This window comes from Stigmatopora nigra, chromosome 19 (genome assembly GCF_051989575.1).
Source record: "Stigmatopora nigra isolate UIUO_SnigA chromosome 19, RoL_Snig_1.1, whole genome shotgun sequence".
In the NCBI taxonomy this organism is placed as follows: Eukaryota; Metazoa; Chordata; class Actinopteri; order Syngnathiformes; family Syngnathidae; genus Stigmatopora; species Stigmatopora nigra.
In genome coordinates, this window is record NC_135526.1 from 3,737,075 (window position 1) to 3,760,833 (window position 23,759).

The window sequence follows — 23,759 nt, forward strand, 5'->3', positions numbered from 1 at the left end:
CGGACGTTTGGTCGAACGGACGTTTGGTCGAACGGACGTTTGGTCGAACGGACGTTTGGTCGAACAGACGTTTGGTCGAACGGACATTTGGTCGCTGGATTTGCTCGCTCTCAAAATTATAATCATGAGTTTACTGTTGTAAGCGATCAACCATGTAATCTCGTATTCTCAAAATTATAATCATGAGAGAGAGCACTGTCCGTCGACCAAATGTCCGTTCGACGAAACGTCCGGGGACCAAACGTCACGGTCCTCGGTTGGCTAATGAAGCACCAAGACAGTGTTCTTTTCTTTTTTTTATTTTCCTACAGTGAAAGGTACATTGGGACATTTCAGCAGTCAGCCCATGAGAAGTGGCCTACAGTGATCATACTTTGAAACAAAAAAGAACAACTCTAAAAATCTGAAGCCAATACTTTTGGAACTTTTCACAATTGTGTAAGAAGCACCATTGTGCATTCTGTAGCAGCAAATCACCTCTTTCTTAAGAGTCTGCAGATGATGACTAAAAAGAACAAAATATGAACCACGTGCTGTTGCAAAGTAGGATAAATATAGAAAGGGCTGCTAACTGTTACAACACAGCAATGAAAACCTCAACATTTGGGTTTATTGGAAAAAAATTTGGATGTCACTCAAGTCTTTCAACCCAGAGTTCTTAATGTTAAAGGTATAGATTTCTTTTCTGATTGCAAGATATATAAAATGATGATCCTTGGAGGCCTATCCCACAACAACTTCACATAATGGGCCAAGCATTTCTTAAAAGTGGCTAACTACCACTATGGTAAAAACAATATTTAAAACTTTAATAATCTTTTCATCTTCGCAAGCATAAAAACTTTGATACAGCCCTTGTATTAAATCTTTGATTTTATGTAAGTATACACAACTGTTCAAAATCTTGGCCAATATAATTTCCGAAAGAAAAGTGCTCGGTAACCAAGAATTCTGTTACCATCATTGATTTTTTTTTTTTTATAAATCGTGCCTTTCTTTCATGAATAACTTTGGAACTGGTGCATAAGATAATTGCTAAATCCCTAAAAGCACATCTGTGTAAGCATAACTCTACTCTCAAGTGAGCAAATATTCACTGGTGACATTACACCTTTTGTGGTTTTGAAGCTTTTTGACGCGTAGACGCAAAAAAAAATCCTGAATTTAAATGAACCTGGGTGGAAATCCACTAAAGTGTGCCGGGAATAGAGGTACTTTGGAAATTAAATTGCAAAAAAAAAAAGTGAAGAAAAAAAAAAGATTTTCCTCACCTGGCATGCTACTCAAATCCAGCAAGTAAGAAGAGTTCTGCTTGTGGTTCGGAGAGCGAGAAAGTCCCTCCCGCTGGTCTCTACTTTCCCTTTGGACCAATAGCAGCCTCCCTTTGGTTATGCCAGAGCGTGCACAGAAACAGCGGCCATCATGAAGGTGGCGCATCAGGCTTCTGGTAGATGGACGCTTTGTCTTTCAGGAGGTCCACACACAGGTGACAGCTCCAGCTCCCTAATGAGAACAAAACATTATTGCAATCTGATTTAATAGCCTTTAAGACTTCATTGAACTAAGATGATGACGACTGCCAACCTCTCCCAGTCTATCTCCCTCAACGGTAGACAGTGAATTCATCTATGAATGTCTCCTTGGTTTCAGTCGATACTAATTTGTTGTTTTTTACTTCTGATCGTATTTCAATTTTTTTTCCCCCCATCAATGTCAATGAGTGGCCAGTGAGTAGAAATACATTTTTTTGTTGTTCAGAAGGAAAATACATGATATATACCATTTAAAGCACGAACCATTAGGTTCAATGTCATTTCTTGTAGACGGATAAATTAGTCTTGTATGCAATAATTTAAAAAAAAATCTGCCCACGTACCCTCTGGAGGTTCTGCCATGGGCGGCTTGAGACAATACATATGGTAACCTCGATCGCAGTCATCGCAGAAAAGCAGCTGATCCTTAAAAAAAAAGACAACAAAAAATGAAATAGTTTGACTACTTCGACTGACTTAAAAGCTTAAATGAGGCCCGGGCGCGTTTGCTTGTGTACTAACGTCATTCTCTGAGGTCCCGCACATGTGACAGCACTTGCACTCGATGCACTGCCAGCGGTAGGTCTTGACGGCGGCCATCATGACGGGCGTGAACTGCAGGCAGGACGGGTGGCCTGAAGCCAGGACAAATATTGGATCACCCCCATCACTTCATATCCCAAATGAGGCTCAATTGCTCACAAACCTGAGCGTCCGCAGTCGGAACAGGAGACCAGTTCTTCGGATTGGCCTGTCTTATGGTTGTTTCTGGTGTCTCCCAGGCAGAAGTCGCAATACTTGTTAGGCAGGGCCAACCCATCTGGGCCTTTCTTAGGAGCTGAGGATGACAAGAAGGTGAAAAAAATATATTAAACGAGTACAGAAGGGCATAAATCAGGCACCGACAACTTACTTTTGGGCACCTGGGGCGGCAGCGATGGCAGCTCGCTGTCCTCCATCTCCTCCCGGTCGTCACCTTCTTCATCGGCCAGGTGCGAGTGGGTGTAGTGGTAGCTCAGGCCGGGGCGGTTTTTGTAGCGTTTGCCGCAGACTGACCCCAACACCGGAAATGACAAAAATCAGTGTGACAAACGACGACCCGTGCCGAGGTGGGGTTCTGATGGGACACCCGAGTGCCGTGACAGATGTCAATTCTTATATTGGGTGATAAATAAAGTTATCCAATCAGATTTCATGGAATAAATATTACTTTACACAGAAAGGGAATCATCCAAAATACACAAACTTGCACACTACTACGTCTAAATTCCAGCAATGGCAGTCATAGGTTCAACCATCTTTGTATTATTATCTGGTATATTTTAAAATATTTTTGTATGGTCAGATAGCTTGACCCAGTGATTTTTTTGTCATATTCAAACCTGTTGTATATAATTTACAAATGCAAAATATGAGGTACATTTTACATTGCTTTGTTAATATAGCGTGTGCATTGTGAAGGGAAACTTTGATGTGCTCGCGTGAGTGTCATGAGATAAAAGCCAAAGACAAAGTTGTTCTTTCACTAAGCGACGCCAAAGGCACATACAAGTTTGGCTCTAAATGTTTTTGCTAATGGTCCAAATAAATAATGGGACAAATATATATAATATTGACTATATGGACACAAGAGTGCGAAATTGAACCCCAAAAATCCACGAGCCAATAAAAAAAAAAAAAAAAAAAAAAAAAAAAAGAGTAGAAGAGTGGAAAGTGAAAAGACAAGGAATTGAGCACAATTTCCAAGAAAAACTCTTGCTTCTCTCCATTTAAGCGTAGAAAAAGTTGCAGGAAAAAGTGCGTTCATTGTATATGACAACAACCAAACATCCCGTAAAAAGAAGTCACGGTGCGGTTTGTACGAAGCACAAGTTACAGACAAGCGAGCAAGCAAGCAAGCGACATGCATGAGATGTAAGAAAGAAGCTGATATACCTTTTTCAGAATTTTTGGAAATATGCTTTTGTTTGATAGTGTCTGAAAGAGAGGGGAGGAGACAAGAAAGCACAGACAGACACTCAGAAGAATGCCATCAGTCAAGTAGAAAATAACACACAAGCAGATGAAGTCTACAGTGGCTTCACCAGCCGATGGAATTTCAGAAAGCGCACACCAAATGAAAGAAGCCTAGACAAAGTGGCGGGCCAGTTTAGCGTCACTCACTGTCGCAAGCATACGGCTTGTCGCGCTCTTCCATGGCTGCCGAGTCCAGCTTCCGCCTACTGCTGCCGCCCACGCCGCGACCCTAAAGGGCAACGACGTCATTAAAAACGCTGCACTAAAAAGTATTACCTTAGCGAATTTGAAAAATCACCTTCCCCTTCCCTTTGCCTCTTCTTTTTGGTGTGTCTTCTTCATAGTCTTCGTCATCCAAGTCATCGAGGAAGTTTTCGGGCTCCACGATTTTCTGGGGATTGAAAACCTTAGAGACAAGGGCGGGCAAGAAATGGGCACACTCTGATGTACCTTTCGGCTACGTGTGGAAGTGTTCAAGCCGGCGGCATAGTCGCTTGGGTTGGAGTCTTCCTCGGACACTCGGAAATCGCTGGCTGTGCGCTTTTCCAGAGAGTCACCCTTGAGCAAGGCCTCCAGGCTGCTGCCGTCAGACGACAAGAAGGCCTCCTTCTTCAGTCCAAAATCCACCTCTGTGCCATCAAATGTGAAGAGCAGAGAGATAAGGATTGAGCGGCGCCAAATTTTGCGAGGTTCCTACAGGGTACCTGACTTGACAGGGGGAAAGACGAGCCTGGGGTCCTCGGAAGGATGGCATCGTCTCCTCTTCCTCCACCTTCTGGAAGGGTATGTATAGAGCTGACCCGGAGCTTTGCCTGAGGAACGTCACAAATTCTATGACTCAATCTAATTGAATTCAATCTGAAGACAGCCTTACTACAAATATTATGCATTTAACACATGAGAAGCTTGTAGATTCCTACCGGGCCCTCTGTGCCTCTTCTCCATCCAGATGTAGCAGTTGCTCTGAGCCACACCTGTTTGAGAGTCGAGAAAGGGCATGCGCACGCTCCTTTCCGCGCATAGACGAGCATTGTAGTTGTGGCATTGCTCCATGGCATCTCTGTAGTACTGCTCTCCCAAACTAGTGAAATAAAAGGAAAGCAATACTGTGCTTACTTTGTGGGGTATTCAGGGGCAATGCTGAATAGGGGAAATTTCATTTTGTCAGGTCCAACACCCAAAAGACAGTGCCTCATAAAAATAAAGTCTGTAAAATATCTCCATATTTCCGTGTAATGCATGCATCCCTTCTTGATCTAGATTACTACTTAAAAACAACGGACATCAAGTGACACAGTAATTATTTCATCAACTTCTCATATATGCTGAACTTGTACTCAACGAACGGCCAACTTTGGCTTAGTTTAACAGGTTAGCGTGTGTCTTGTCTGGTTCAAGGCGACGTCAGATTGTCAAATCAACGAAACGAAAATCACATGCTAAACCATCTGACTGCACAAATATAAATGTTTTAATTTAGTCACGGCGATCTTACGGCTAAAGACGTCATGCATGCTTGCTTACTATTGGGCTTCCATTGTAGGACACTCGACGAACCGAATGCGTTCGATAACCTTCACGATCCCATCCATCGGAAGTAATGAGCAAGATCGCAGGCAGCGCGGTTATTTGCTGCATAAATAAATCATCTTCTGGGGTTGACCGTGGCGTTTGTCGCCTACGAGTGGAAGAAGTATGTACAAAAAAAAGTAGAGCACTTACAGTTTGACAACATTCTCGACAACAGCTGCCATCTTGCTTCAGAGGGAGGCCAAGTGGCTGCTGGGAAATGTGTTCTTGCAAACGGGCGAGGTGATCACTTAGCATAATCTAGCGGTCACATTGACGAACTGCATAAAGTGAACCAGTGATCCTTGGTCCCAGGAGATCAAATGCACAAACAACTCAATATTGTTGAAATAAACAAGACATAAAGATAATAGAAAAACATATTTGAAGTGCTTTGGGCTAGCAGAAGTTGTTTTGAAAGGACTATGTAAATCAACTGTCAATTTGTATTAAAAAATAAAACTATAAATAAATCATGTTAATATTTTGTCTTATTTATTTGTCTTTAGCTTGCCGTTTTTACAATGGCGACTTTACAAAACACTCATTGACACCAAGATGACTCATCTCGTCTCATTTTCTGGACCGCTTTATCCTCACTAGGTTCGCAGGGGGTGCTGGAGCACATCCCAGCTGACTTCGGGCTAGAGGCAGGGTACTCCCAATTAACAACTACAATCAGTGTACCCATTTTTGATTAAACCAGATTTTATTATTCCTAGTATTGTAGCTGTAGATTAGATACATAATTCAACAAACATTTCTCGAATTGTAATGAAAATGCTCCACAGCACACTGACACCATGTGGAAGGGTCTGCTATTACAGACAAATACCTGAAAATGGACAGCAATTTACTTCTTTTTTTTGTTGCAATAAGTTGCATTAGTAACAGTAGTAGTAATAGTAACAACAGTAGCAATCATGATCATAATAGCAATTAATAAGTGTTATAAACAACTACAGAGGAAGAAAACAGACATTGTCAAAAGTAAAGAGAAAATGAAAGTTGTATCCAATGCAGCAAAACAATTCACTGGGTTTCCAACTAGACTGCAAATACCCTGCCTTCTTCTTCTAAAAAAAAAAAAAAAACACCTCTTTACAGTGCTTTTTCCCAAAATAGTTCACACGTCAAAGCTTTACAACATTTCACAATTGCTCTCCCAGCCAACTGACTTTTCATCCTCTGAAAATTGCACCCGCATCCAGTAATGCAGTCCAGTATTTATGTGAGGTTGGAGAACATAGCACTTGTTTGGTTTTTTTGCTTCAACGACCAATTTGGCCCAACCTAAATGGAATCATTTACATTCAAATGAGTTGGAGGAGAAAAAAAAAACTCTATGCTTGACCTTCGACCTCCAGATCCAGTCCTTGTGAATCTGTGTGCTCAATATAATAGTGCCAATGCGTCATCATGTAAGCTTTGCAACCTAACTTTCATCACACTGTTGACAAAAGTGGTTGCTCGATCAACCTCGTGCTCTGGTCGGATCAATGGTTGTACTGGTTTCACATTCATTTGGAACTAGAAAATAAGGCCGAGCTTTGCAGTTCAAACCAGTGCAACCATTATGTAGGTAGACAGCTTCATCTGTGAATGTCAACAGCATGTAGTGGATTACGATTAAAAGATTACCTGTAACACAACCCGTTCAAACCTTCCATTTTAGGATCGTTATTAAGTCACCTCCTATTGAATTTTGGCAGTAAGACAAGGCAAATTGACATCTGAATGAAAGTGACAATAGTTATTAATAATTATAGCAAACTTCTCTACTACCTCACACTGTTGTTCAACATGTAACTTTTGGATTCTAATAGAATACCTAACATGTTTTTCATACTTTAAGATACCTTAATTCTAGTGATGAAAGATGCCAATTATACATAACATTGTTGTCCCACCCCGAAAATGAAGCAATCACATGTGCTCAGCATGAATCCACAAAGATGGGGTTGGTGGTTATACACAAAGATAAACCTTACAGTATTATCATGCCACAAAGCACAAATATATTCTTGGAGGATTCCAAATATGTCCTCATGTGATAGGACCTTGATTTTTGAGCGACACCGTTGGGCTTGTTGTACCTACAGTGAATATAACACAGCATTAGATTACATTAAAACATTTTCACCTCCAGACTGTAAAAGCTCATTTTGGTAAGCGTTTGGATAAAGGGTAGGTAGGTTTAGGAATGGGGCCAGGAAGATCTTTTACAAGTAAGGCGGTACGCTGGCGGCACATTTCCTTCATCACCTTGTCATGTGATGTCATCAATGAAGCCTCCAAAAAATGCTAGCGAGCTGATTAAAACAGAATATTTAGAAAAAATAATAATACATAAAGTTGTGTCAGTTTACATTGAGTAAACTAGAAGCATTTATCACTGGAAATATTCAGTAATATTTGGAATTGGTGTCCTATTTTTTTATCCGCACTGAGTACCAAAATGTTGTCAGGCCATTATTTGAAGAGTAATATTGACGTGCAAAATCCACATCACCACAATTCACTAGAAAAACTAACTTTCTCTTGTTTTTTTGTTTTTTTTTAACAGGAAAAAAAATATCACAAATCAAGCAAAAAAAAAATATCACGCCAATGATAATCAAGTCAGGCAAAATGAGCAATACAAAAAGATTTAAACTACTTATTAAATATGTAATTTTCCCAATTTAATTTGTGTTCACTTACTGCAAGCTGCTAAAATTAAGAGCTTTATTAAAAATAAAAAAAACTCAAGTACCGTCATTCCTAAAATATATTCTTATAATAATAATAATAATACATACAGAATAAGCCCAACATTATCCACTAGTTTTACTTTCTCTCCACAACATGAATAATCAGATCATTAGTTTTCAAACCAGCAATAACAAAAGATAAATAACCAGAACAGCATTAACATTGGTCAGGTTAATAATATCAAGCTCAAAAGCAGGATTGTGATTGTAACCCCCCCCCAAAAAAAGAGCTTTTATCCATCACGAGAACCCAATTTGTAGGCATGAGATGAATGGGATGTCTCCTTTTTGCTCTTCTCAAACAAAGTGGTTGTCTTAATGATAGTGAAAATGAAGATTTCCGGAATTGTTTGGGAAATACTGGTGAATCAAGACAAAAGTGACATATAAAACCAGAGGGTGGAAAAGTGTGTGTGTGTGTGTGTGTAGGGGGGTGGGCAGTACATTTTCAGTAGCTGTCGAAATGCGGTGCACCTCTGGGCTGCACTGAGACCAGCGTCTGTCGTTTGGACTTCTCCTGCTTCGTTCTGTTCATGGGTCAGTCAAACATTTTGGTTCCATTTGGAATTTGGACTAAAAAGTCTCATTTTTTCTTGCCGAAGAAGCTGAACCTCTTCTCCCGATCTTTATCTTTCCCGTCTTTGTTGCGCATGGTCACGCCACCGGTATCGACTGAGCCGCCGGGAGAGATGGGGGGCATGGTCATGGCGCGGTTGATTGGCCGCGGCACCCCCGGCGAGTCTCCCGATCCTGATGGAATGGAACTGAGTATGGAGTGGATCCAGGCACTCATTTCCGCCTTTTTGGGTAGATAAAGACGTTTTCATCAAACAATTTGCAGCAAAAATACAACATTTTAGATATATATTGTGTCTTTCACTGTCAATGACATTGATAGAGGTGAAATGTATTTGACTTGGAAGGTTGACTAGCATTGAATGGTCATCTTTCAGTGCCATTGATTGACAGCGATAGACTGTTTGGACTTCCATCACCAACAATAGGTTCATTGAATAAATAACAATAAAGCTGTTTTAATAATGGGAAGGTGGTGTTTCCAGTGTTGTAAATGGCAATATGCCAAAGTAACTGTGTAGTTAATGCAGAAAACAAATCTCAGGGCAGATCTGCTTTAATTTCAATAAGTTTGTGTATCTTACCTCATCCTTTGCTTGGAACAGGTACTCCTTTCCATCTCCTAGCCTGAGAGCAAGTATTCACAACATCAGCTTAAAGTAAATTCAGAAATACAGTTAATCCCAAGATAGTTTCCCCACTCACCGGAGTTTGAATACATGTTTCCTCTTCTTATAGTCATGTGCAATTTCACAAACAGCCTCTCCAAGGCTTATAGGGACCTCTCCGTGGTAAGGAATGCCATTTGTAGCACTTTTTCCATCTTTATAGAAACCCATACTTCCTTTTCTTAAGACACAGTATACGTTCTGCCATGACCTATAAGATTATACATAAGCGATTATAATCACACAGCTAAATAGATAAAAAAAATAATAAAAAAAAAAACGTTTGGAGCGATTAAAGTACATGCGTTACCTGGTAGCTGCCTTCTTGCTGTGCGACTCCATCTCTTGTTTTCGACAAAGTATACCTTCCATGGTGTCTGGGTCAGACTCGGCTCCGCCTCGGCCCGGTAACGTGGCCGACGGCGGCTCGAGGCGCGAAGAAGCCAAGCCGCTGTCCCGCCCTGGTCCGTTTTCTGACTCGGAGCCCTGCGATTCAGAGTGGAACATGAGTGGCTAGATGTAAAGAAGTGCTATTTGATTCAGGAAGTGAGGAGTTAAGTGGGTATTCACAGGGTTGACATGAGTAGTTCGGATGGCAGTCGTAACAAATATAAATATTTTTTGCAGTTGGGCAGATCTGTCTCATTGCACATCATAACTGTTATCACAGCACTGGATCCATGATTCACTGTACTTTTACAGTCAGTTTTACTGAAACTTCCTGGAAACCAAAACGCCCGTCTGGTCATGAATATCTTCAGAAATATCACAGCTTGGAAATATTGATTCATTACTCCTTGTATAAAAAAAAATCTAATTGGAGTGAATGGTGATAGGCGAGTCAAACTAGGAGTAGCTAAGGCAACTGTCACATATGGGAAGGACTATAACAACAACAACAACTAACTAGAAAATAATTTGACAATTCCCACCACATACTTTACGAAATATAAAACTATCGTCACTCCTGTCCTGGTCAATTGAGCCCACGAATGAATGATTTGTATGTATGTACATGACAGAAAAAATGATGAGTGTGACAAAGAATGGTGCTGCAGTTGACCAGGAGCTGAGGGAAGGCTACAAAGCTGACCATGTCTTGGTGGTACTCACACGCTGTGGTTGCTTTGCTTTATAAACACGCTTAGCCTCTGATTTCGATCCCACTGACAATGATAGCGATTGCGATTGCTGGTAAAAACGCAATAGGACATTGTTAAATCGTGTTAAGTGCTTTCTTCACTAAAAACACAAAGCTTGTTTTGTTTTTGTTCTTTTTTGCATACTTGATAATCAATGTGGCTTGAACATCGACGACCACTGGAGCTAAAGATCGATGGTGATGGAATAGTAATGTTCTTCCCCACATGTAACAATGAAAATGAACACAGTACAGTTATACTATGTACAATTGATTTTTAAAACGAATGAAGTATGACATAAGAAATGTTTTCATTCAAAGTATGGGTATATTTTGGATCACTTAAGAGGTATAAAGTATATACATATATATATATTTTTTTTATAACTCTCACCTGTGACGTGTCATTATCACTGTGGACTCCGTTCACCGACACCGACTGATTCAGCGTTGTCTGGTCTAGACTGGTTCTGTGGTTGATCAGGTTATAGTGCACATTATTTAAAAAATTAAAATAAATAAATATCACACAGTGAACTCTCTAACCAGGTTCATGCTAGCACAAAAAAAATGAAGGGTGTAACAGTTCACCTGGATGAATCAAAGTATTTCAGTTTAGCATGTTTTGTTTTATGTATTTATATGATGTATTATATATGTATTTTTTTTTTAATATCTAACTTTACTATTAGCGCAAGCGAGGCTCTCTGTGCTGAACCAACATCCTTTGGAAGTTTCCAATTTTGGGAAATCGTTTGAATAAACCACCCTAAGGGTAATTTTGATTATTTTGCTTTTATTGTTTACATTTTAGAAAATAAAAGCATTTCAAGTCTTTTTTTTCTTGCGTTTTTTTTGGAACCAAAAATCAACAGAATTGATCATTTCGAAATGCAAACAAAATCCAAATAACATTTTAGTGAACTGTTACACCCCTACTAAAAATAAACAACATTTGGCTAACCTGGCTGCAGAGTCATGGACACGACTTTCTGCTTCCGACTGGGCCACTTCCTCTACAGGGGCTGGTGTGGGGGGTCGTCGTGCCCTCTCCTCCTCCTCTCGCCTCCTCTGAATTTCCTGCTCTTCAAGCTAAAAAAAAAAAAAAAAAAAAAGGCAAACAAATTCTCAGAATTTTACTCGTATTTCAAATTTCTAATATGTTGGGACACTCATATGTCAAGGCTATTACTGTATACAGAAAATGATTAGTGCTACTTAAGATAAAAAATGATGGGCAAGATTATGCCTTTATGTATTATCGTTTTAAAATCAGATTTCTGAGATATACTCAGAATTCCGACTTAAAAGTCAAAATTTTGAGTCTGACTTTAAACTCGAAACACCATTATTTTTTCAGTGGCCCTAAGACTCTTCCGATATATATAAATATATCACAATTTTAATTGAATTCAGTATACTGACTGTTGTAAGTTTTTCCAGCTGGACAAAACGCTCTTCCCAGGAGGCAGCAAGTTTTTCAAAGGCCTCGTGGCGCTTTATCAGACTTTCCACCTCATCCACATTGGAGCCCAGGTCTGCAGTCCGCACGAGAGGTTCTTGCCCAGCCAACCAAGACTCTGCGACGTAGGCATCACGTCCAAACTGCAATACTTCCAGCACTGGACAGCAAAACAAAAAAAAACAAAAAAACACGTTTTGAATCCGTAAAATTCTAAATTAAGTGTAAACTATGACCCGGTCACATACTAATTTGTAAATAGTCCATCTTATCCTGCCACTTTTTGTTGATCCTTTCTCTCTTTTCTTGCAACTGTGCAAGCTTTTCCCGGATCTAAAAAGCAAAAACAGCATACTTTTATTTATTTTTCTTAAGTGTAATCTGTGAATCACAGTTGAAGAAAATGACCTCATCGGTGGCATAATGATTATTATTCATGAGCGCGTTCCCCATGTCAATACAGGCCGTGAAGCTGTCCCCCCGGGTCTCAATCTCTGACTTGATGTCTTGATGATTGGCAATGACGAGGCCTGCAGAGGAGACGTCCCTAGATAATAAAATAGTCAGAATTAAGGTATAAGCAATCATAGGGTAAAATATCTAGTATTTGCACTGTATGCTGCACTTACCTGGGGCTGTCATGTGCGTCGATCTGCAAGTTGACCCCATCCATCCAGAGCATGAGGTCTCGCACCATGTTGAAGAAGCGGAACTTTTCCACAGTGTCCAGGAGGAGCACCCTACGGGACTCGCCTGCCTCAAGAAGACCCTCCCAGGCAGAACTCACTGCATGTTCGCTGCGATTAATATCATCCGCTTTTTCTCCAGCGTAGGCTTTTTGCAAGCGGGCTGCATCATCTTGCACCTGGTTGACCTAAGGGTCAGAAAGGGAGGTAGAGAGATGAATTTCTTCTACTCTCCAACACGGTCAACATTATTTTTTTCTATCATGTCTAGAAATTGAAATATTTGCATTTTATTCAAAACTCAATCCAAGTCAAACTTATTAATTTACACTGCTCTGTGATATAAGAATGGCTCATAAAAAATGGTTAAAAAGTTTTTACTGTCAGTAATGTTTTTTTTAATTTAGCAAGTTACTTTTAGCTGCTGGGTTTAAGTTTAGCAATTTTGGAGAAAGTGTTTAATTTAGATTTGCTACATACCCATTGAAATTGCTGATTTAAAAGCATTTAGTACATTTAGAAGCAAAAGCAATAATGGAAAACTAATGGCATTTTTGGAGAAAAAAAAGCCTCCAAATTAGCCAAAATCTATCTATCTTGTTAGGTAATTTATTGTTGTATTCCAGTTTAATCTGAGGTATGTCATTAAACAAATTACCTGTCCGCTAAGAGCCTGAATGTCATTTTCAAAAGTATTGTGCTGTCTGTGTAAGTGCTGCACGGTGTTGAGATCTCGGCCCAGGTCAGATGGTAGCGCCTCTCGCTTCTCCTTAACCCGGCCCAGAACTTCCATGGCGTCCTGATGGAAGCGGTGCAGCTCGTAGGAGGCAGCCAACATCTGCGTGCGCGTGTCAATCAGTTCCAGGAGGTCGGCCCAGGCCTCGTTTAAACCGTCCTTCCACTCGGCAACACTAGCGTTCTCTGGATGACCCGATTCAATGAGGTCGTCCGCCAGTCCGTTCACGCCATCTACGCGCTCTTGGCCAATGGTGCTGGTGTCGCGGGCAAACTCACGGAATTTGTCTCTCAGCATCTGTGGACGTGGAAAATAATGAATTGAGCTATATTTTATAAAAGAAGAATAAGGCTATTCAAGAAATAAAAAAAGGTGGCCATGAATCTGACTTGGAATTCTAAATTTATTCTCTAGATTCAAATTCATATTTAGAAGTTTAAAGTATTACGGAAGAGGAGTAAAGCAACTGAAGAAGAAAAAAAAAAAGGATCGGAATCTCAGAATTCTGACTCTGTTCTAATTTCTCCAGGTTCTGATTACATAGACCTCCAAATCCAGACATTTGATTTCCAACTTTATTGCCAGGAATTTGATATCCCTGATCTTAATTTATCACAGCCAACTCTCTATTTCATCTTCCATATTCCAACTTTACTAATTCTGACTTATTGTCAGAAATCTGAGAATAAAGTCAGAACCTTGCCCACCTTTTTTTTTTTCTTCCCGAGTGGCCCTAATCGACTTTGAAGTTATTTCAAATAGCACTGAAATCAAAAGAATATAGATAACAGGGATGGAATAGGACTTACTGTGACATGTTCATAGTCCTGGCCTAATTCATGCGAGCCAGCAACCACCTCCCTTTCTGCAATCCACTGTTCCAAATCATCCACCTCCCGCTTTAACTGGGTCAGACGAAGTCTCTCCTGAAGCCTTCCGCGACGTTCCTCTGCAAGGTCTTTCAAGCCAGCATACAACTTATCCACTTGTGCTTGTCGTAATGTGATTCTGTCGCTGTCAAATGGAACAAACCATTACAGTGAGTGTCTTAGAAGGTATCTTCATAAAAGAAAAACCAAATAACACATTCAAGATTTTTTCCTAACCTCTCTGGATGTTCGCTGGTGACCATCAATCGGCTGCTATTGGATAACTGGTGAATAGTCTGAGCATAGTCTTCCAGGGCCTGTTCCAGACTCTGGTGCTTCTTAACCATGACTAGAGCACTCTGTTCATCCTTAGCCTTTTCTTCTGACATCATGTGCAACTCCTGTTCACCCATCCAGGCCTCTGCTTCCGCCGCATCGGCGTAGAATTGCTGTGCTCGATTGGCTTCGATCAGACGAGCGTGACGTTTGTCCGTCTCGCCGATCAGTTGATCCCAAAGGTCTTTCAGCTCGACCAGTCGCTCCTCGAGAACAGACTGCCGCTCTCCGTCTACCTGGCTTTGAGTCTTTCCACGTTTGTGGATCTCATCAATGCGGGGTTGATGACCCTGGATCTCTTTTTGCAAGGTCTAGTTTAAAAGAAAAGAACATCATCGGTTTAGAGTTGATGGCGTAGACGGTGCTTTGCTCATAGCCAAGAGAACATTTATTGTGGATGGTTTAAATATAGGGTTAGGGCCAAAATACCTGGTTCTTTTTGATGAGTAGTTGCACTGTAGGAAGATCTTTCCCATGGTCTGTGGAGGTCGCCAAGGGCATTCGTTCTTTCACCCACAACTATAGATAAAAAAAAAATGCAGTTATGCCCAAGTAGAAACAATCATGCATTTATTAATCTTAAAGCACAGGTGTTTGTGTCATCTGCAAAAGTGCATTCAACCTCTTGTTCTTTATATTTGAAAGGAACAAGAATACATTATTTTTTTACAATTACAATTTATGAATAGGATATTAACTGTTACCACCTTTTATTTTCTATGTAGACAAGTAAAAAATAATAAATATGAGGCCATTAATTGCAGAAAATATTGTTATTTTTTTAAACCACAACTGAAATAAACACCGAGTGTTTCTTCCCTTTTCTCCCCACAAAGATGTAAACACTACTTGATAAAATGACAGAATAGGTGCTCTCAAGAGCCTCGCAAAAAGGGTTTATACAATTTTGAGTTCAACCATGTCTCAATGCCTAATCAAATCTCAAAATAGCTACGGATACGTAAGTCACTAACTAACAACAGCATAATGTTATCCCAGATCCAATCTATCATAACCCAACTCACTATTTCATCTTCCAGGTCTCTGTTGAACTGATGTGCCTCTTTGGAGGCCAGTAGCCGCTGTCTCCTCAGTCCGAGAGGCTCCCTAAGACTAGAAAAGCTGTCTGTAACGCGCCTTTGTTGACCGTCCACCTCGCAAAGTCCGGCATCTTCCTGAGACAAAGCCAAGGCTTGCGACTGAAGTGACTGCACCTCTTTTTCCCTGACCTCCATCTGGCTCTCCAGCATCTACAAAGGGAAGAAAACATAAGGTGAAGCGATCAGACTTAACAGAACACATGCAATTTTTCCCAAGCGGTTTGATCCCCGGTATACATAATGTGTTCCTACCTGGTGCTTCTTGAGCAGAATGTTCACACTGGTCAAATCCTTGCCATAGTCATCACTATGGAGCTGACCCTCCAGGTTCTTAACCCATCCATCTAGTGCACAGCAGCTTTGAGTGAACAGCTCAGCCCGGTTGGCATCAAACAAGCACTGAGCTTTGGTGCGAGTGGTGGCCTCTAACTCCTCCCATTGACGCTGGAGTTCCTCCAGAGTTTGCTGAACAACAGGTTTCAGCTCTGGCTTCTCTGCCACGAGAACCTGGCCCTCCTGTCATGAAGACCAAAAACACATTTGTTCCGATTATTTGCGATGCCATTTACTGATTTAGATGTGTCACGGGGGGAAAAAAAGCCCCACCTTATCAATTTTGTCCAGCCAGTCTTTGTTAGACGCCAGCTCTGCCATAAAGGCTTGGTGTTTTTGCCACTTGCTGTGAAGATTTCTAGCTTCATCGTATGACATGTCCTGAGCTGTCAGCATCTTCTCATTGATCCACAATGTTAGCTAAATAAGGATATTGGACGACAGTATTATTATGTATCGTGATTAGTGATACAACAATTACTAGATTAAACTGCACAATTTGGTAAGAAAAAAATCTTCAAATTAAAATTAGCAGCTTCAATTACTTATAAACATTTGAATGGCATTGTGATGGTTTATCTTTGTTTATGCATTCAGAAGTTAGTTTACAAGTATAATTTTTGGAGGAAATACTTGTCTGAACAATGCATTTAAAAAAAAAAGCTTTAGCAGACTTTTGCGATGCAAGTCAGGTTAATGTGATGTGTAATCCTGCCAGTACAAATGAATTGGACACCTAGTGTCATCAAAGGGTGTTATTAGTCAAATGTAAAGGGCGTTCTCTGTTTACAATCTACTACAAACCACACTATGTAATTACTACACATACACTAGGTCAATTAACTAATCAAGATTTATAAGTACCTCCTGTCCATCTTGAAGGAAGTGCTGCAGTTCACGGTTATCCTTAAGTTTTGCCAGCAACTCATTGGCAGCATTCTTATTTTTTAAATGCCTATTGAACATAGCAGAATACGTTTCAAATAGAATGAGTTCACAAGCAGAAAATTAAATCCTTTTTAAATTTGCACCAACCTTTCCTGAATAGAATCCACCTTCTCTTGAATCTTGTCGGAGTTTGCATTGCCATCGTTAATGAGGCGCTGCCCTCCCTCTACAACACCAGTTATTTTCTCCTCACTGGCATCTGTGGTGGTGAGGAAATCTTCATATTTTTTAATGGCCTCTTCCGCTCCCTGAAGACTTGTTGGCATTTCTGTGTGGGATAATACATACTCCTACAAAGAGAGGAAAGAAATGCTAAGATTGCATTTTTTTTAAATGGATTCATCTAATATCGGGTGTTCCGGAATATGTCTTTTAGTATAAAATGAGTCAAATAAATAGTTTTGGAAAGAGGTATGTTTTTTTTTCTCCTACTTCATCTGGCTTTTCATTTCAGTTTCACATTGAAAAGGTGAACTAGCTGCTCAAATATGATTCAGAAGTTTGGGGGTTTGTTTTTAATGAGCTGTACTTTTTCCAGATATTTTTAGAATGGTTGCGGTAACATCTTTCTGGAAGAAAACCATAGTTGTTCACAGTGCATTTTGCTAACCTGACTATTGAGGAAGGCCTCTGCCTGCTTTGCATCCCTTAAGAAAGTCTGGAAGTCAAATGCTTGTGCCAAAAGACTGTGGCGGTTTTCCCACATTTGGCGTAGCTCGTGCCAGCCAGTATCCAAGGCCTGGAGTCTTTGGGCCAAAAACATGTGTTGGGCATCGGTTTGTCCTTGGGTCACCTCCTCGCCGACCACTCGCATCTTCTCATAGTCGTCTTTGTAGTTATCCACCTCATTTTTGATATTCTCGTGCTGGGCTAGCAAGCTCTCGGCCTCAGGCAGAGAAGTAGGAATGTCCTCTGAGGCCACGGCCGTCTGGGTGCGGGAGAGCCACGACTGGAAGTCATCAAGATCCCTAAGGAAGCCTTGAAGCTTGCTGGCTTCACCCAGTGATTCTTCTCGCCGTTTCATGGTGGCGTTCAACTCCTCCCATACTTCCTGTATCCCTGCCAAGCGATCTTGAATCTCCCCTGCTTGATCTGGATGTTCCTCAGCCAGTTTTTTTGCCTCCTCTCGCAGGTCATTTAATTTCCCCTGTACAAATAAGAAAAAGATGTTCAACACTGACTGTTGTAATAGTCCATAAATGAGTTCTTCCATACCTGAATGGCCTCTAAGTCTCTCTCCATGCCTGTGAGTTTGCGCTGTAATGCCATCACTCCAGTTAGATCATTTCCCAAACTCTGAGTCGATTCAATGACTTTGGTCTTTTCTCTCATCCACGTTTGGATTTCATTACATTCCAGGTGGTAGTTTTGGATATTGAGAGCCGATTCCAAGCCTTGTTTCTTTTGACCAGCCAGTTTTTGGAATTCTTTCCACCTAGTTATAAAACCAAACGTAAGTTGGATTGGTTAAAGTTCACAACTCTGCCTTTACTGGGTCATTGCCACCATTATGTGTCATGTCTAACCTGTTGTTCAGATGGTCACGTGTCTGGTGGATTTGGTCTTTATTACAGTTGTCCGAATTTAACAGCCTCTCAACCACATGATTCACTTCGGTGACACTCGTCCCTATGCTGTTCATTTCAGGTTCCAGTGTCTCAAACCTGAAGCCACGAGAGAATGTACTCATTTTTCTGAACATTTAAAAAAATTGGAATTTGCAGAATGAGATCAGTGTATAGATATAACATGCAATACAAGTAAAAGTTCAAGCTTAGACAGAAAAAAAACATACATGAAATATCCTCAATGCATTTCTAAATCAGTATTGCCAATGTGACTAACAGGACTATTCATGTTGGAATATCCAAAAGTCAGTATCACTAGTGAGTATGCTTTTTATTATTAAATCCTTTTGTTATACCATTAATATTGATAATAAATTACTCAGCGTTGTATGTGTGAAAAGGTTGCTTGCTATTTAGATGGCTTTTCATATAGTATCGTGTAAATATTGATGATTTCTGTAATTACAACCTACCTAATGGTGGCTGTATACAGAATTTATATTTGATTAAGTGTTAACTTGTGTAAAGATTAAGCATATCGACTCATTTACGTGTTTAATTTGAACAAATTGCCGTTGTTGTTTGCCAGAATACACCTACGGCATCTTTGCACACTGTTTATTTTCCGAACTAACCTCTGCTGCACCACTTCCAAGTCTTCGAGTTTGGTCGGGATCTCCATGCCGTGTAACCACTTCTCTTTTTCTTCCACCCACAGTTGGCAGGCGCCTGCCTCACTAAACATGCGATAGAGCGCCAAAGCACCTTCCAGTGCCTGGCGCCGAGACACTGAAAGGGATTGGAGTTCCTTATAGTGCTGCTCGATAGCAGGTAGGCGGCCCTTCACCTATATAATTACAAAAAAATGATAATGAGGAATTACAAGCAGCATTCGAGATGAATGAAAAAAAACATGCTTACCTCAGGGTAATCAGCATAGGTTTGTGGAAGTGCTTGGTTTTGTTCGTGTAGAGATTCAATGAGCGGTTTGTGGCTCTTGATCTCTTCCTCGATTTCCCTTTGCTTGCGAGCTAACGTTTGGGTGGAGAACTCGTCGTGACCCACGTCCTGACTAGACACCTGTCTTAGCGTTTCCATTAGCCAAACATCCATGTCATTAGTATCTGTCAAGAACTGATGCAGGGCCACTGAGTCTTTAAGCTTCTGTTCTCTCAATTTTGTTGTCTAGGAGAGGAAAGAAAAAAAAACACAAATTCCTTTCATAAAATGTTTTTCCAGTGGACGGCCAACACATTTTATCTAGCACAATGGCACTGAAAGGTAGAGCATTCCTATCACACACTACACACGAGTTGTAATCAATACTCACCTCCTCCAAATGTGCCCACTGTGCACGAATATCTTTAATGCTCTCTGTGACCTCTGGAGCACCAAAGTGTCCCTCATTCACCAAGGTCTCTCCTGCAGCAATACTGTTGCTAAGTGGGCCGTAGCGGGCTGCCATCTCGTCTCTGAATGCCTCGTGTTTACTGAGCAGATGAAGGGCAGATGTGAGGTCCCTGCCGCACTCTCCACTGGTCAAGATCTGCTCTTGCTCTCTGATCCATGCCGCCTCTTCTCCCAGGTCCCACAAGAATTGCCAAAGGCGGCGAGAATCCTCAAGGCGCTCTCTGCGCTTTCCGGCCAAATGGCCAAGCTCCTCGTAGGCTTGGCCGAGCAGATTGACCTTTTCGCTGACTAGCCCAGGCTCGCACGGTTTGTAGGCTGAAATTGGGAAAAGTACAACTTTATCTGATAAAACTAAATCTAAGGACATCATCATCACAGAAATAGAAAGAGAAAAAAAACGTCCTCCTGACCTTGATCGTGTGAAGTGAAACGTTTTGCAGCTCCCTGCACTGCTTTGATTCTCTCAGCTTGAGCTGAAATGTCAGCCTCTACTAGAGTATGTTTCTGAAGAAGGTCCAAAACATCGTGCAAATGTTTGCCGCTATCTTGCGACTGCAGACGACTCTACACACAATAATACAAAGGCAAAACATTCAAACAAGTACAAATTAAGGAGCGTTTTGATTTGGCACAGTTACACTGGGTGTATGCCGGTTAACTGTGTACCTTCATGTCAGCCATCCAATCCAAGATGTAACGCATCTCTTCAAACAGCCTCTGCAGATCTCGGTGGGCATTCAGTCGCTCTCTCCGTGCTGTCAGTAGCTCCTTGAGGTATTCCCATAGCCGAAGCACATTGTCCCTTCTCGCAAGAACACGTCTCACATCGTGGTATTTCTCTGCCTCCAGCTCTTTGGCCACAGCTTCGACAGCAGCCACACGCTCCCAATAGGCGCCAATGTCAGTCTCAATGGCCTCGTGTTTTCGGGTGGCGGCTTCCACTGCTCCCAAATCAGTTCCAAAATTGTCCTGATGGCAGAATGAATCCAATTGGATTTTGCCATCAAATGTATCATTTTTAGAGAAATGAGAATGAATTAGTACCTGAGACACCAAGCGCTGATTCTCACTTAGCCACGTTTCCCGCATAGCAGCTTTGCGGTCGAAACGTGCCGCAAGCATCTCCAGCTTTTCTTGACGAATGAGTTCATTTCTCAGGGCCAACTCGCGTTCATGCTCAGCCTTTTCTAGTCGCTCCCATGCCTGCAAATACAAGAAGTAACACACACACACACACTTACTAAGACTCATAAATGCATGTCTCATGAATCAATCGTTACCTTATTGATGTCCGAGATTAATTTTCCTTCTCTTGGTGTGTAAACCTTCTGGTTGTTTGCTCTCATCTTACTCTGGATTGTAAAGAGGAGGACTTCCAAGTTTCCCTTCTCAGTAAATCTGGAGCAAAAAAGAACAATCTGTGATTAAAAGATCTTTTACATATTCAGTAAATGCTCCAAGGTTAATCCCTGTTATTGATTTACACTACTGTAGATGTTTTCTGTTACTCACTTGGGAGGCTTTTCTACAGTGCGGTAGGAATTAAAAGCTTGGAGCTGGTTCTGCACGGCACTGAGCGAGTTTGCGAGCTGTCGGTCATTCAGCGTCACTATTGTCTGTTCGATCCACTCCAGCAACTCTGAAGCCAAGGTTTCGTATTTGTCTATCAGCTGATCGGCTTCGATGGCATAGTCGAGAACCTGTGAGAGATATCTCAGAATTACACACACTAACTTGAGAAAAGGCAACCACATTGTGCTTAACATGATTCCTATTCCTGTTGGCGATGCTAACCTTGCCAATACGTTTGCCCTCCACTGCTAGCGCTTTCATCTTTGAGAAGTAATGGTAGTAGGTGGCCACGTAGGTAATGATGGACTTCTCATCTGGATGATCAACATTAACATCTGGGAGAGAGGTAGAGTATATTCCAAGATTAACCCAGTATATATGTGTTGAGGCAGTTAATATAAAAAGGGTAAAAATGATTGAAATCACTGAAAACACATTAATGTCAATAGATGTCCAATCCATTTGGAATGGGAGGGATTTTTGCAGGGATCATTGCATCCAAGACCCATCCATTTGGACGACTATATCCATCAAAAGGTAGCCAAAGACTTAAATCCATATTTGGAAGTGCAATGTCAAATGTACTACTAACTCAGTAGTAGTGAATGAGATAACTGAGCCTGGTAATCCAACAATCTGGCATTATAATTAGTGGTTTAGTGCAAAGACACTGGCTTCAGTGCAAGTCACAGACAGTAAGGCTTAGGGTTGTGTTTGTATTGGCTTGATCCACTCACCTTCTGGGTCCAGCAGCTTAGTAAGGCCCAACTCCTTCTCGGCTATATTAAAAGCATTCTGAAGATTGTAGTGAGCGTTGGACCTTTTCAGTGTGTCAAACTCAATCAGGTCGGGTCTATGGAGGCCAGACTACAATTATTCTTTTTATTGGAAACAAAGTGTAGCAAAGACGCAGAATTGAAATACGCCATCAACTGTTTATGACAGAAGATTAAACCTTGATATCAATTTTACACTCAATTAACAAATAGATTAGCTTTGGTGCTAGACAGGGAAAGTGAAAATAATTCATTGAAGCAGAGTACTGCATGTACTCCCTCCGATTAATGGTAGTGATATGGTAAATATAGTACTATTGGTATTACAATGTAAGCTTAAATAAAATTGGGGTAAATATAACTTTCAATCACATTTAAGCATTGAATCAAGTTTTTAGGAGGTACTCAGAGCATAACAGGTTATTCAAGTGGCACTATCACCGAAAGGATGCCCAAGTATATATATATATATATTTATATATAAAATAAGTGGGTTATTATTTCAGTGATCTAGGCCATCTGACTTCCAGTTTTATTTTTATCTTCAGCCACTCTACAGACTGAGAAGACCTGAATAAAAACACCCCTGAGAAGTGCAACAAGTGATTTCAGTATGATAAAAAAAAAGATAAGGTGTCTGCTACAATTATCAAAATCCTAACTTTTGCAGGAGTTCATTTTAAACGGCTAACTTTGCATTTCTAGCTTCATTGCACATGTCGATATAGTCGGCAGCATCAAGTATACAAGGAGAAGTCAATGACCTGTGTTTGTGCACGATGGCATTGAACGCTAGGCCATCCCTCCAACTGGTTGTGAAGTTGTGAATGTTGACATTGGGATAGCTTAGAGGCCAGCAAAAAAAAAAAAGATAAATCATTAACACGACAAACAGATTCAACAGTCACTGTTAATTCGACAATCATTCAGATTTCTTACCCAGCAGTTTTCATTTGACACCATAAAAGAAGAGCATCTTTTGCCGATTTCTTCTCTTTGTTGTCTTCCGTCTCCACACTGATGTCCTGAATCTATAACCGCATTATTTATTCATTTATGATAGATCCCACATAAGTCAATAATGAATGATAGCATTAGATCACCAACTATATGTGTATGTATGAATGTTGTTAAGCATACCTGGAAGCGAAGAATTATAGTCCAGATGAGCCCCAGGGTGAGACGGTGGTTACCATCCACAATATCATGTGATCCCATATTTTCTAGATGGACCTTTTGTTCCTTGAGGAATTGTAGAGCTTTATCGACATTTTCTAAACAGTGGATACGCATGCGGCCTTTTGTGGGTCTTGGCTGTGAACGGAAGAAGCAAAGAAAAAAAAAAAAGGTTGTGAACTTTAGTAAAGAAATAAAGTCACACTTAAAAAGGGATGAAATTAAGCACATCCAATGTCAATTCTCATAACTTTTTATGCCAAGAGGGGGGACAAAGAATGATTTTTTTTTCTAGGACACTCACCAGTTGCTCTCCTGAGAGCACTTCCAGTAGACGCATAAGCATGCGGCCATCACGCAGGTCTGTGTACAGGTCACCGATGCGACAAGTGACTCGGCCTAAGTGAGAGTTCACCCATTTGGTAAAGGTTTTCTTCTGTACAGCTTCACGCTCATCTGAAAACAAATTACCAGGGGAAAGAAAGGGTTATTCACGAGGCGATAAAAAGCTACTTGTATAGTATTCAGAGAG

General features: G+C 40.8%; 2 protein-coding genes across 9 annotated transcripts in view; both read right to left on the reverse strand.

The window, feature by feature from the left end:
- Positions 1-283: 283 nt before the first annotated feature.
- dpf2 (double PHD fingers 2) lies at positions 284-5,384 on the reverse strand. 4 transcript variants are annotated; one of them, XM_077740131.1, is made up of 12 exons: positions 5,271-5,384; positions 4,469-4,629; positions 4,253-4,360; positions 3,999-4,177; positions 3,847-3,939; positions 3,696-3,777; positions 3,468-3,509; positions 2,446-2,583; positions 2,239-2,370; positions 2,055-2,167; positions 1,877-1,958; positions 284-1,503 (listed from the first exon to the last, which is right to left on the reverse strand). In XM_077740131.1, the coding sequence occupies exons 1-12, from the start codon at positions 5,300-5,302 to the stop codon at positions 1,421-1,423; spliced, it is 1,245 nt and encodes a 414-aa protein (XP_077596257.1). In that variant the 5' UTR covers positions 5,303-5,384; the 3' UTR covers positions 284-1,420. The 4 variants fall into 4 exon arrangements, with proteins under 4 accessions (XP_077596257.1, XP_077596256.1, XP_077596259.1 ...); XM_077740130.1 differs by having other exon boundaries at positions 5,073-5,314; XM_077740133.1 differs by lacking the exon at positions 3,468-3,509.
- Positions 5,385-5,807: 423 nt separating this feature from the next.
- Positions 5,808-23,759, reverse strand: part of sptbn2 (spectrin, beta, non-erythrocytic 2) — a 34,312-nt gene continuing 16,360 nt past the window's right edge. For 3 of the 5 annotated variants that reach the window (XM_077740121.1, XM_077740123.1, XM_077740122.1), the window contains 36 exons: positions 23,532-23,683; positions 23,192-23,365; positions 22,991-23,082; positions 22,816-22,896; positions 22,013-22,128; positions 21,498-21,610; positions 21,216-21,403; positions 20,984-21,101; positions 20,748-20,906; positions 20,370-20,672; positions 20,114-20,267; positions 19,624-20,018; positions 19,215-19,478; positions 18,929-19,140; positions 18,252-18,389; positions 17,941-18,160; positions 17,336-17,872; positions 16,813-17,015; positions 16,642-16,732; positions 16,051-16,197; positions 15,697-15,960; positions 15,370-15,594; positions 14,774-14,863; positions 14,246-14,655; positions 13,949-14,153; positions 13,062-13,436; positions 12,347-12,591; positions 12,126-12,264; positions 11,966-12,050; positions 11,681-11,877; positions 11,220-11,347; positions 10,650-10,725; positions 9,425-9,600; positions 9,152-9,325; positions 9,031-9,073; positions 5,808-8,669 (listed from right to left, as the gene is read on the reverse strand). In XM_077740121.1, the coding sequence (XP_077596247.1) occupies positions 8,454-8,669; positions 9,031-9,073; positions 9,152-9,325; positions 9,425-9,600; positions 10,650-10,725; positions 11,220-11,347; positions 11,681-11,877; positions 11,966-12,050; positions 12,126-12,264; positions 12,347-12,591; positions 13,062-13,436; positions 13,949-14,153; positions 14,246-14,655; positions 14,774-14,863; positions 15,370-15,594; positions 15,697-15,960; positions 16,051-16,197; positions 16,642-16,732; positions 16,813-17,015; positions 17,336-17,872; positions 17,941-18,160; positions 18,252-18,389; positions 18,929-19,140; positions 19,215-19,478; positions 19,624-20,018; positions 20,114-20,267; positions 20,370-20,672; positions 20,748-20,906; positions 20,984-21,101; positions 21,216-21,403; positions 21,498-21,610; positions 22,013-22,128; positions 22,816-22,896; positions 22,991-23,082; positions 23,192-23,365; positions 23,532-23,683 (6,905 nt within the window). In that variant the 3' untranslated portion in view covers positions 5,808-8,453. Of the gene's footprint in view, positions 8,670-9,030; positions 9,074-9,151; positions 9,326-9,424; positions 9,601-10,227; positions 10,306-10,400; positions 10,473-10,649; positions 10,726-11,219; positions 11,348-11,680; positions 11,878-11,965; positions 12,051-12,125; positions 12,265-12,346; positions 12,592-13,061; positions 13,437-13,948; positions 14,154-14,245; positions 14,656-14,773; positions 14,864-15,369; positions 15,595-15,696; positions 15,961-16,050; positions 16,198-16,641; positions 16,733-16,812; positions 17,016-17,335; positions 17,873-17,940; positions 18,161-18,251; positions 18,390-18,928; positions 19,141-19,214; positions 19,479-19,623; positions 20,019-20,113; positions 20,268-20,369; positions 20,673-20,747; positions 20,907-20,983; positions 21,102-21,215; positions 21,404-21,497; positions 21,611-22,012; positions 22,129-22,815; positions 22,897-22,990; positions 23,083-23,191; positions 23,366-23,531; positions 23,684-23,759 lie in introns of all 5 variants that reach the window. The other 2 variants (XM_077740119.1, XM_077740120.1) reach the window with 1 other exon arrangement.